At 43.8% G+C, this 13,448-nt stretch overlaps 1 protein-coding gene across 2 annotated transcripts in view; it reads right to left on the bottom strand.

Annotated features, from left to right (window-relative positions):
* Window positions 1–241: 241 nt before the first annotated feature.
* The window catches only part of LOC124789487 (proton-coupled amino acid transporter-like protein pathetic), a 437,101-nt gene continuing 423,894 nt past the window's right edge, over window positions 242–13,448 (bottom strand). For both annotated transcript variants that reach the window (XM_047256866.1, XM_047256867.1), the window contains exons 9-10: window positions 5,251–5,423; window positions 242–1,108 (exon numbers count right to left, since the gene is read on the bottom strand). In XM_047256866.1, coding sequence (XP_047112822.1) covers window positions 867–1,108; window positions 5,251–5,423 — 415 coding nt within the window. In that variant the 3' untranslated portion in view covers window positions 242–866. The remainder of the gene's footprint in view (window positions 1,109–5,250; window positions 5,424–13,448) is intronic.

Genomic DNA, 13,448 nt, shown 5'->3' with positions numbered 1-13,448 from the left:
TGTTCCACACATTTTCCAAACCACTGTTCTTCCCTGCACTCCAACTTTGTAAACAAAGTACTGTTTTTGATCTAAGATGGTTCAAATGGCTCTGAGCACTATGGGACTTAACATCTGTGGTCATCAGTCCCCTAGAACTTAGAACTAATTAAACCTAACTAACCTAAGGACATCACACACATCCATGCCCGAGGCAGGATTCGAACCTGCGACCGTAGCAGTCACGCGGCTCCGAACTGAGCGCCTAGAACCGCGAGACCACCGCGGCCGGTTTGATCTAAGAGCGTCCAAAAATATACAAATATGTATCAATATTTGCAGAATGACCACAGAAGATGCTTTATAAAGAAAAGCGAAATGCATGTGGTACAAAACACTCTTCAATTATTTGCAGCTATCTTCAGATGGAGAAACCAATAATAATTGATTTTAACAGCTACTAAGAAGATAGCCGTGCAAACAAACATGTTATGGAAAAACATAAATAAGAATGAATCTGAGAATGGATATGGGGTATGTAGGAACAGCGCGATAACGCTCGCCTATCACCGGGTGATTGCTTTCATGCCTTGGCCGGAGATTCTTGGGTTTTGGCAAGACGTTTTGTCACTGGTATGTTAGGATCACTAGCAGAGCTTGAAGTAAAGAAATACTTTCCAGGAGCAGTTTAATGGTCGGTTTTCTAAAATCAGTTTCCAACCAGCATCTGCTTGTTTGCGTCCTCGGGGGAGAGGTCGCACAGTCATGGCATATATAGGAGATGAGAGAACATAAATAACACTGTGTGTCTGCTGTGTGTCCGGCAGCGATGTGGGAGGCGTATTCGGACACACGGCCGCGGTAGTCGCGGGCTGCCGGTGACGTCATCAGCCGTAGGCCTCTGCGATCTCGAGGATGCTGGCGTAGGAACCGGAGACGAGGGCGGTGACCGCGAAGACGGCGATGAGTGCGTTCTTGAAGAGGTGCCACGAGGCCGGACCGACGCCTCGCTCCCACAGCGCCACCGTCTCGATGACGGCGGGCCACAGCAGACCGAGCGTCGAGTAGCAGACGGCGCCCACCAGCGAGATGACGGGGCCCAGGTTGGGCAGCGCCGCCGCCACCGCCACTGCAACAAAGTGGGAGGAGGGCGCTCCATGCAGTGGGCAGCAGCGAAGGACGGACTGACCTTGAGGTGACCGCGTAAGGACAGAGGAACAGCAAAGTAGTGCTCAAACTGCACACAGGACAAAGTTGTAGGGTATAGACAAGCTGATGAAGTGTGCAGGTACTGTCAGGCGGGTTGAAGAGATGAGGTGGAGCCAAAAATCGGTGAGGTAGGCAATACATATCAGGAATGGGGCTAGTATGAGACCCATGTTTAGGGTTATACGCATATGAAGTCAAGGCGCAACTGATAGGTCACAGCTACAGGCCCTAAGTAGTAGGGCAATGGTGGCATGGGCACACATTGTTCGTGTGGGTTGCATACATCAAGGGCAAGCATACATTCAGAGTAAAACCTATAGTTACACTAATTGCTTAATGAACCCCTGGAACAGAGCAAGGGGGATACAAGATGCAGACTATCACAGGTAAAAAGAGACAGCCTGCTCAGAATTGAAAGGACAGACAAGATAAGAAATGAACAGATTCTCCACAGATTTTTCAAGGAAAGAAATATGTGGAAGAAACTAAATAGAAGAAGGAATAGTGTGATAAGAAACGAGGGAATAGCTACCATGGTACTACGGTGAGTGGTTTCTCATAAAAATTATAGGGGCAGACAGAGATTGGGATATATACAACAAATAACTGATGTTCTTAGAATAACCTTTATCTGCTGCAGTAGCTGTTGTAGCTTGGATTAGAATTTCCTTTTATTATGATTTTTCACTACTGCACATTTTGACTGTGTAGCGATTTTCAAGAATACGGTTTAACTTCTTGAAAGAAAAAACTTTCCTTTATTTACTCTTACACATTTCCATTTTATTTTTATTTTGGTTACTTTGACATTTCTGGTGAGTAGCCATTTTCAGAACAAACAGATCCATATCAGAACACCTGTCTCGACAGGCTTTGGTCAAGGTTATACAAACGCGAGGAACAAAATCAGTATGATCGTAATTATTTTTTCTCATATGTATGCAGTTCCTTGAAAATTACTTAATAAAAGCAAGTCTTCTGGACCAGACTGTCTACCAATTGGGTTATTTTCAGAGTATGCTACTGCAATAGCTCTATATTTAACAATCATATACAACCATTCGCTCGAAGAAAGATCCGTACCCAAAGACTGGAAAGTAGCACAGGTCACACCAATATTCAAGAAAGGTAGTAGGAGTAATCCACTAAATTACAAGCCCATATCATTAACGTCGATATGCAGCAGGATTTTGGAACATATATTGTGTTCGAACATTATGAATTAACTCGAAGAAAATGGTCTATTGACACACATTCAACATGGATTTAGAAAGCATCGTTCTTGTGAAACACAACTAGCTCTTTACTCGCATGAAACGTTGAGTGCTATTGACAAGGGTTCAAAATGGTTCAAATGGCTCTGAGCACTATGGGACTTAACATCTTTGGTCATCAGTCCCCTAGAACTTAGAACTACTTAAACCTAACTAACCTAAGGGCAGCACACAACACCCAGCCATCACGAGGCAGAGAAAATCCCTGACCCCGCCGGGAATCGAACCCGGGAACCCGGGCGTGGGAAGCGAGAACGCTACCGCACGACCACGAGATGCGGGCTATTGACAAGGGATTTCAAATAGTTTCCGTATTCCTGGATTTCCAGAAGGCTTTTGACACTGTACCACACAAGCGGCTTGTAGTGAAATTGCGTGCTTATGGAATATCGTCTCAGTTACGTAACTGGATTCGTGATTTCCTGTCAGAGAGGTCCCAGTTCGTAGTAAGTGAAGGAAAGGCCTCGATTAAAAAACAAATGATTTCTAGCTTTCCCCAAGGTAGTGTTATAAGCCCTTTACTGTTTCTTATCTATGCTGGGGAACAAACCGGAGCAGCCATCTTAGGTTGTTTGCAGATGATGCTGTCGTTTACCATTAGCAAAGTCATCAGAACATCAAAACAAATTGCAAAACGGTTTAGAAAAGATACCTCTATGGTGCGAAAAGGGCAATTCACCATAAATAACGAAAAGTGTGGGGTCATCCACATGAGTGTTAAAAGGAACGCGTTGAATTTCGGTTCCACGATAAATCAGCCAAATCTAAGGGCCGTAAATTCAACTAAACACCTAGGAATTGCTATTGCGAACTACTTAAATTGGAAGGAACACATAAAAAATGTTGTGGGGAAGGCTAACCAAAGACTGCGTTTTCTTGGCAGGACACTTAGAAAAAGTAACAGATCTACTAAGGAGACTGCCTGCAGTACGGTTGTCCGTCCTCTTTTAGAATACTGCTGCGCCGTGTGGGATCCTTACCAGAAAGGACTGACGGAGTACATCGAAAACGTTCAAAGAAGGGCAGCACGTTTTGTACTATCGCGAAATAGCGGAGAGATGTAACTGAATTGATACAGGATTTGGGGTGGACATTATTAAAATGGTTTTTCGTTGTGGAGCTATCTTCTGACGAAATTGCAATCACCAGCTTTTTCCTCCGAACGCGAAAATATTTTGTTGACACCGACCTAGGTAGGGAGAGACGATCACCACGATAAAACAATGGAAATCAGAGCTCGTACGGAAAGATATAGGTGTTCGTTCTTCCCACGCGCTAATACGAGGTTGGAGAAACAGAGGATTGTGAAGGTGGTTCAATGAACCCTCTGCCAGGCACTTAAATGTGATTTGCAGAGTATCGATGTAGATGTGTATGTCGATGTGCATTCCACTCAAAATTGCAGCACAAATTGGAATATTGACTAGTATCGATGGCTAGTTGTTCTTTAATTGTGCAACTGTACATATTACATTTTATCTCAGTCTGTTTGTTAAAAATCTTGAAAGTAAGGTATATGAATCTCAAATAAACTACAAAAATTTTTGTACATGCAGTTAATTCCACTGTATATTGTTCTCATTACGCTGTAATATGTTTTGCAGATGTTACAAAATAAAATTCTAGCAGCTGAAAGCAAGATGAAATCGTTCCATATCTGATGGATTACTAACGGAACTTGGGACAAAAATGTCAAATAAGTGGAAAAGGCATAACGTTGATGGAGGGGGGAGGACTAATTTCTTCCTCGCCACTGTGGCAGCACTGTCGTGCTTACGCCGGAAGTACAGACAGGGGGGAGCAGTCTGGCGTACACGCCAGTATTCTTATGAGTGGAGCATTGCCAGCCTGTTACGCGCCGTGCTTTTACTCACAACTAATTTTGCAGAAGACGAAATCTAATTTGGAAATTCGAATGCAATGTTAGATACTGCGGTTACATGTTAAGCCTGAAGCAATTTTGATAAGACCTTCAATGGCAGTGTTCTATTCTTCCCGCATTATGGAAAAAAATGGTTGAACATTACTACAGCCAAACATGTTCAACAATTACAGTGGATAGAGGCATTCCGAATGGGTAAATACGCTGCGAGTAATTACAAGGGATAAAGACGTTGCTAATAAGCCTGGCATAAGTTGGGTTTCGACGTATTTTTGAAAATTTTTGCTATTCATTTCTGAGTGATAGTCGGACGTTTTGGTTTTTGAGCGATGAAACACCTGTCTCCGCGTGCATGAGCAACAATTAAACTCTGACCGGCACTTTTGTTTGACAATACTACTCGCACACTAAGTAGATATTAAAAGCTTTGCGACTGGCCACTCAGTGGCCGAAACCTAGGTAGATCTGAAAAGTAAAAACAAAAATTGCGATTGACTGCTGACATTTCCTACAGATTTATTTAAATAAAATTCCACAAACGTTTTGTAGAAAAGAAAAGGGGGCGGCAATTTAGCAGCTCGCACGGGGCGGCACTGGAGGTTGCGCCAGCCCTGATGTTATTATTAGCCACCGCTTAGACAATTTATTCAGTACGAGCACCAGAGACATCGACGAGATCAGCGCCAGATTTGCACCTGGTGGCCCAAATTGGAATTAATTTTTTTTTCTTTTTTGTCAGCGTAAATCGGTTGCACATTAACTCAGTAGAGTATCTACCAAGTTTCATTGCCATGCGATCATTGCAGGCCACACTGTATCCCCGTGAGTAGCTGCACGTTAATTATAACCACACGGCGGTAGACTCATGAAAGAGATAGAGCTGTCGGCTCGTGCACCAGCACTGACCTGAGAGGACGGCGATCAGCAGCCGGTAGGCGATCTCGGCTGTGGTCTCCCAGCGACTGCCCAGCCTGGAGCGCAGTTCTGGCGAGAAGACGATCTGCGTGGGCACGTACTGCTGCAGGCCGTACGTGAACAAGATGGCCGCCGCGATCAGCAGCTTCACCACCTGCGCCAGGCTGCAAATAACACCACGACGCATGAGAGCTGTTGTACAGATAAGAATCAAGTAAAATGTGTACTAGTTTGCATGCGGTACTTGGAATACCATGCCGGTAACCTTGGCAGAGACGACACTCGTGTAAAATACATGTAATAGACTGAGGTGTCAAAAGTCAAGGGGTACCTTTTAATATCGTGTCGTACCTCATATTGTCAGGCGTACTGCAGCAATTCGACGTGGCGTAGACTCAACAAGTCGTTGGAAGTCCCTTGCAGCACTGTTGAGCCATGCTGCCCCTACAGCCGTTCATAATTGCGAATGTTACCAGTGCAGGATTCTGTGCACGAACTGACCTTTCGATTATGTGCCACGAATGTTCGATGGGACTCATGTCGGGTGAACAGTGTGGTCTGATTCGTCGCTCGAACTGTCCAGAATGTTCTAGAAACCAATGGCGAAAAATTGTGGTCCAATGACATGGGGCATTGTCATTATAAAAATTCCATCGGTGCTTGGGAACATGGAGTGCATGAATGACTGCAAATCGTCAATGACCGTTTCAGTTGCACCAAGGAACCATGTCCATTCCATTTAAACACAGCCAACAACATTATGAAGCCACCACTGGCTTGCACAGTGCCTTGTTGACAACTTGGGTCCATGGATTCGTGGGGCCTACGACACAAACTGATGATGGTCGAAGTAGAGAGGATATAAAATGTAGGCTGGCAATGGCAAGGAAAGCGTTTCTGAAGAAGAGAAATTTGTTAACATCCAGTATTGATTTAAGTGTCAGGAAGTCATTTCTGAAAGTATTCGTATGGAGTGTAGCCATGTATGGAAGTGAAACATGGACGATAAATAGTTTGGACAAGAAGAGAATAGAAGCTTTCGAAATGTGGTGCTACAGAAGAATGCTGAAGATTAGATGGGTAGATCACATAGCTAATGAGGAAGTATTGAATAGGATTGGGGAGAAGAGAAGTTTGTGGCACAACTTGACCAGAAGAAGGGATCGGTTGGTAGGACATGTTCTGAGGCATCATGGGATCACCAATTTAGTATTGGAGGGCAGCGTGGAGGGTAAAAATCGTAGAGGGAGACCAAGAGATGAATACACTAAGCAGATTCAGAAGGATGTAGGTTGCAGTAGGTACTGGGAGATGAAAAAGCTTGCACAGGACAGAGTAGCATGGAGAGCTGCATCAAACCGGTCTCAGGACTGAAGACCACAACAACAACAACACGACACAAACGAACGCTACCATCAGCTCTTACCAATTGAAATCGGAACTCTTATGAGTATTCGAGTAGTTTTGGGCCCAACCGATATTGTCACGAATCCAGGAGAGACGCTGCAGATGATGTCTTGCCGTTAGCAAATGCACTCGCGTAGGTCGTCTGCCGCCATAGCCCATTAACACCAAATTTGGCAGCGTTCGTCGTACGCCTCGCATTGATTTCTGTAGTTATTTCATGCAGTGTTGCTAGTCTGTCAGCACTAACAATTTTTCGCAAACGTCGCTGTTCTCTAAGTGGAGGCCGTCGGCCACTGCGTTGTCCCTGGTGAGAGGTAAAGCCTGAAAGTTGGTATTCGGCACACGCTTGTCACTCTGCATCTCGAAATACTTAATTCGCTAAGCATTTCCGAGTTAACATGTCCCATGCGTCTAGGTGCAAATACTATTCCACGTTCAGAGCCTGTTATTCCCCGTCGTGCGACCATTACGTAGGAAACCGTCTCCCGTGAATCACCTGAGTACAAGTGACAGATCCGCCAATCCACTGCCCTGTCATATCTTTTGTACGCGATACTACCGTCGTCTCTATATGTGCATATCCCATGACTTTTGTCACTTCATTGTAACTGAAACCTACGGAAAGAAGCAAAGCAATTTCACATAGTTTTTTCAATAGACAAAGCGAAATAACTAAATCCGTATATTCTAGCCAGTGAACACAATGTTAGTTTGTATTTGGAAATACACTACTCGCCGTTAAAATTGCTACACCAAGAACAAATGCAGATGACAAACGGGTATTCATTGGACAAATATATTATACTAGAACTGACATGTGATTAAATTTTCACTCAATTTTGGTGCATAGATCCTGAGAAATAAGTACCCAGAACAACCACCTCTGGCCGTAATAAAGACCTTGATACGCCTGGGAACTGAGTCAAACAGAGCTTGGATGGCGTGTACAGGTGTAGCTGCCCATGCAGCTTCAACACAATACCACAGCTCATCAAGATTACTGATAGGCGTATTGTGACGAGTCAGTTGCTCGGCCACCATTGACCGGACGTCAATGTGCTGGCCGGGGGAGCAGTCGAACATTTTCCGTATCCAGAAAGGCCCGTACAGGACCTGCAACATGCGGTCGTGCATTATCCTGCTGAAATGTAGGGTATTCCTAGGAATCGAATGAAGGGTAGAGCCACGGCTTGTAACACACCTGAAATGTAACGTCCACTGTTCAGAGTGCCGTCAGTGCGAACAAGAGGTGACCGAGACGTGTAGCAAATGGCACCCTACACCATCACACCGGCTGATACGCCATTATGGCGATGACGAATACACGCTTCCAATGTGCGTTCACCGCGATGTCCCCAAACAGGGCTGCGACCATTATTATACTGTAAACAGAGCCCGGATTCATCCGAAAAAATGACGTTTTGCCATTCGTGCACCATCGCAGGCGCTGCAGTCTGTGATGCAGCGTCAAGGGTAACCGCAGCCATGGTCTCCGAGCTGATAGTCCATGCTGCTGCAAACGTCGTCGAACTGTTCGTGCAGATGGTTGTTGTCTTGCAAACGTCCCCACCTGTTGACTCAGGGTTCGAAATGTGGCTGCACGATCTGTTCCAGCCATGCGGATAAGATGCGTGTCATCTCGACTGCTAGTGATACGAGGCCGTTGGGATCCAGCACGGCGTTCCGTATTACTCTCCTGAACCCACCGATTCCATATTCTGCTAACAGTCATCTCGAACATCGCGAGCAGCAATGTCGCGATACGATAAGCCGCAATCGCGATAGGCTACAATCCGACCTTTATCAAACTCGGAAACGTGATGGTACGCATTTGTCCTCCTTACAAGAGCCATCACAACAATGTTTCACCAGGCAACGCCGGTGAACTGCTGTTTGTGTATGAGCAATCGGTTGGAAACTCTCCTCAATTCAGCACGTTATAAGTGTCGCCACCGGCGCCAACTTTGCGTGAATGCTCTGAATAACTAATCATTTGCATATCACAGTATCTTCTCCCTGTCGGTTAAATTTCGCGTCTGTAGCACCTCATCTTCGTGGTGTAGTAATTTTAATGGCCAGTAGTGTATAAGATTCCGGTCTTTAACCCTTTCGCGGCTACGGGAGTATATGCATGCCCGGCAGGTTGGAATACCAGACGTCTACGGTCGTAGATGTACACCCAGCGGTCTGGAAGTCCAGACGGCTAATGGCATTCATATACGCCCGAGCTTGGGAGCAGGTAAACGTACACAATAGAATGGATAATCGCTGTTGTTCGCATTTCTGACTACAGTGTAATTATCTGCTCTTCTTTTCAATGTAGGAAAGCGATTAAGTTGTCATCTGTGGGCCCTTTTTGCTTACGAGTCTAGCAATCGTCCAGTCCTCTTTTCGCTTTAGTGAGACGACAGAGTTCGCATGCGTAGTCCTTGCCACGTCGGAACGCAATTTATTGCACAAGGAATTCATGAATATTCTTATGAATAGTAGCGACGAAGGTTGTAGTGATATGTCGGTGCTTATTTCCGAGGAAGAATTGGACGCGTGTGGACGTATTGCTGAATCCTGGACATCACGAACAGAAGATTTTTCCTCTGAAAACGGAAAAGAAGATGACGTAAGTAAAACTTCGTCAGGAAAAAGAATGTATGACTTTACAGAGAATCATCTAGTGACAAAACGACACCGTTTTGTGAACACATTTAGCAGGTTAAAAGCAGAGATCGAAGAGTCAGCTAGTCAATTAGATTTTTTTATGCTTCATATCAATGGAATTTGTTTCTGTCATCTGTATACAGATCAATAATTATTATAAATTTATTACTGAAAAACTGACAACAGTACCCAGGAGATTAGCATGCTGGAAGCATACAGAGCCAGGAAAATTTTATTGCTTCCTAGCATGTTCTCTGCTTATGCCTAGAAGTAAAAAGTTAGAAGTGAATGAATATTGGTCGAAAGATTCTTTGCGTCAAACACCAGTATTTTCTAAGATAATGGACAGGGACTTGTACAAGTTGATCCTGCGTTTATTGCACTTGAATGACAATTCCAGCGCATCTCAAGATATTCTTGTAAAAATACGTCTCATTGTAGATCACACAAAAAATAAATTCCACGTGTCAGTAGTACTCTTTGAAAACCTGGTGATCGACGAAAGTCTGCTACTTTTCAAAGGAAGGCTCCGATTTAGGCAGTACGTTCCAAATGAAGCTAGCCATTTTGGCGTAAAGAATTTGCGCCCTTTGTGACTTACAAATCAGTTATATTTTGGATTATATAGTCTACACTGGTGCCACCACTGAAATAGAATCTGGAAATGATGATTGGGGAAAATCAGGCGATGTTGTTGCCAGTTTGTTATTGCCATACCTCAACAAAGGTCATATAATTTATTTAGACAATTATTATTCGAGCCCAGAATATTTCCTGTGGTTCCATGTTAAACGAACAAACGCCGTCGGAACAGTGCTCAAAAATAGGAAACATCTACCACCATTGGCAGAGTAGCAAAAAAACGGGGAAATACAGTTCAAGTCCTGTGGAACATTAATCGCACTAAAATGGATGGACAAGAATAAAGTCATCATGCTTTCCACCGTAAATAGACCAGAGTTTTTGAAGACACAGAAAAAATAACAAAGAACGGGCCAAAACAAATTGAAACCTACCTTTGTTGTCAGCTATAATAAGTCAATGGGTGCAATCGATAAGACAGACAAGCTGTTATCTTCTGTACAGTGCATCCGAAAGACAATGAAGTGGAACAAAAAAAAAGTATTCTTTCATTTGACTGACTTGTATGTGCTTAATGCAAAAATTAATTTTGAAATACAAAAGCAACGGAAGGTACAACTTGCGAAATACCATTTGGAAATACTCCATCAGTTGCTTGATAAATTTCATAGTCAGACGTGTGAAAGTGGGATCCCACAGACAACCAAAGAAGAAAGCCGTTTCCGACTGCAGAATAAAGAGGGTCACTATCTAGGTTTCCCCGTAGCAACGGAGAAAAAGGAGATTTCCCCAGAGACGCTGAGTAATATGTGCTGCTCATTCACAACGAAAAATGACACGCGTAAGATGTAAAAAGTGTGATGCGGCTCTCTGCATGGTGCCATGTTTCGAAAAATATCACACACTAAAGAAATATTAGGATGTTTAGTAACTGTGTACGTTTCAAATAAAGGAAAGTGAAAACTAATAACAGTAAAAAAATTGTTTTTTAACTCAGCCAGCGGCGGCTCTAGGCCTGCATCAAAAATGAGGACGGGAAACCTCTAAAGTAAACAGTACTGAACGTGACGAGCCGGAAAAAAACAGCGAGCAAGAAGAAGGTAGACGTTTACTATCCGATTTCTTACTGTGGAGAATCGACTTTAGGCTTTAATTACAAACGAAGCCATGGGTTTGTCGCAAAATGAGGTATCGAGATATATTCTTTGTTTTAACTCTGAGTCCGGATACATGAAACATTTTTTTTTAAATTTCTGTAATTATTTTTTATTTAAGATACTAGCAAGAATTGTCCGAGATTTGGGAGCTTTTGCTGCGCACTACTCACTTTAAAACTATATATCTCGAAACACATTCGTTCCATGTTAATGAAATTTTAATATGTTGTAGACACATACGTCGGCGGTGTAAGTCTCAGGCTACAGGAATTACTATTAAAAAAGTTCCCATCTTTTTCTAAACCAACTGTTTCTCAGCCCATAATTAACATATAACTGAAAGTTTTGGTTGGTTTCGAAGCTGTCTTTCGTGGTTACCAGAAACTATAACCACTGTGACCGTACAGGGTATACTGATTGTAGGAAGAACATTACTGAACAGCGGATCTGTGCGAGCTGGAATGTGCGGGAATCCTGCAGTGCCGTAGCCCGCAGCCCGCAGCGACCACAGGGCTGAGTCCGCCGGCCGCCGGCCAGGCGCACACTGCGTTTCCTCCCGTCAGCTGGCCGGGCAACCAGGACGCTCGGCCCCTGTAGCCGCGAAAGGGTTAATTCTGTCAACGGTGTGAACTTTCGAAAATACAGCTGTCACTGAGGTAAAGAAACCAACAGCGCCATCTACTGGTTCTTTGGTTTACTACGAAACTAAAAGCACCATTTTGCTCTATGGTGTACTTCGCCATCGCTGAGGTAGACAGCCGAACTACTAAGCTGAGCAGACTCATAATTTTTTTTTTGATTGCATGACCTAATCTTGATGAAATAAAGAAAATATGTGCCCCCAAGCGACGCTCAAATTACCTATGAAAATCCCATCAAATTTTGGCTTGTAGGTTTGGACATCAGTGTGTTCAGAGAAATAGACAGATACGACTCTTTTAGACAAAACTTTAAAATAAGATATCTATTTTTTCGTTACTGGATCTTGATTAAGTAAACCTATACGTTACCCCAAGCTACGCTGAAGATTCCTACGAAAGCCCATCAAAATTCGTGTCAAAATTGTAGATTAGTGTCTTCAAACAGTCTGACAGACAGAGAGACAAAGACAGGCAAACACAACGGTTTTACAGTTGTGTCATTGATACACGAGTGTATCATATAAAACTTGCACTGCAAATATTGCGAAAACGAAAAGTGCTATTGGTGTGCGGTTTTCACAGAATGGGCTGGTAGTCAGGGGATTACACTGTTAGGCAATCAACAGATTGTAATAATAGAAAGTGTGCTTCTTGTGCAAAAATACACCTTTTTAAAAGGACCAATGCCTGTTGACATTAACAGACTAAAAGGTGGGTAAAATAGATTCCCAGTGGTGTTTATTGCAGGATTCTAGTACGAGTCGTTTACGACATATCATTTTTCGAGAAGTTCCCATGCCGATTCTTGTACTATATCTGTGGTAGCACACGCAAGTGCTTACATTAGTTACGTGGTTTCTGGTCAGTAACAAGACAACTGGCCATCACAGGTTGTGTTCAAATGACCGTCAGCAGCAACATACTCTTGCAGTTTAATATAGAATGACTGCTGCACACATGCTAGAATTTCAGCGAAGATGTCCGAGGAGGCTGCAGTAATAGGTCGTTGTGTATCATCCGGTGTAGTTATTATGTGCTCGTAGACAGCATCTTTCAGCTTTCTACACAGAAAAAAAAGTACGGACGTCAAATCTGGGGAACGGGCCAACCAATGTACAGGTCCTCTGCGTCAAATTCAACGATTTTGAAGCAATTCGTGAAGACATGCTGTAGTACTCCGTGCACTATGGGCAGGACAGTCATCATCTTGGTACCACAGGTTCCTCCTAGTCTACAGAGGTACATCTAGTAGCATCCGTTGAAGATAGTCTGTTAGGATGCTACAATGCTTGTGCGCATTCAGAGTTCCATCTATGAAACACGGGCCTATGAGCAGATGGTTCATTACCCCACACTACATGTTTGCACTCAATGGAAACTAACGTTCCAACTGACGAAGCCAACGGGCATTGTCAACAGACCAATAACGCACATTTCGGTTGTTTACCTGGCCGCGGTTCACTAAACAAGATACATGAGAGATCCAGAGTATCCTCTTTGAATGCCCACGTACAGAAGTTAACATGATTCTCATAATCGTTTCTACGCAGCTCTTGATGGAAGAGATGTGGTAAGGACTGCCATTTACTACTTTCTCATGCGGTTGCGCGGGAAGCTAACGTGCGGGTCAACTGCAACAACCACAAGACCATTAATTCCCCCCCCCCCCGCACCTCTATCGTCACTTGTTTCCTTGTGTTACATTGTCTAGGTCAGGGCTTCACAGCATACGTGCTCGCGGAGCAAG

Source organism: Schistocerca piceifrons, chromosome 3 (genome assembly GCF_021461385.2).
Source record: "Schistocerca piceifrons isolate TAMUIC-IGC-003096 chromosome 3, iqSchPice1.1, whole genome shotgun sequence".
In the NCBI taxonomy this organism is placed as follows: domain Eukaryota; kingdom Metazoa; phylum Arthropoda; class Insecta; order Orthoptera; family Acrididae; genus Schistocerca; species Schistocerca piceifrons.
The sequence above is the reverse complement of the archived record's forward strand: the minus strand, read 5'-3'. Positions and strand labels throughout refer to the sequence as shown.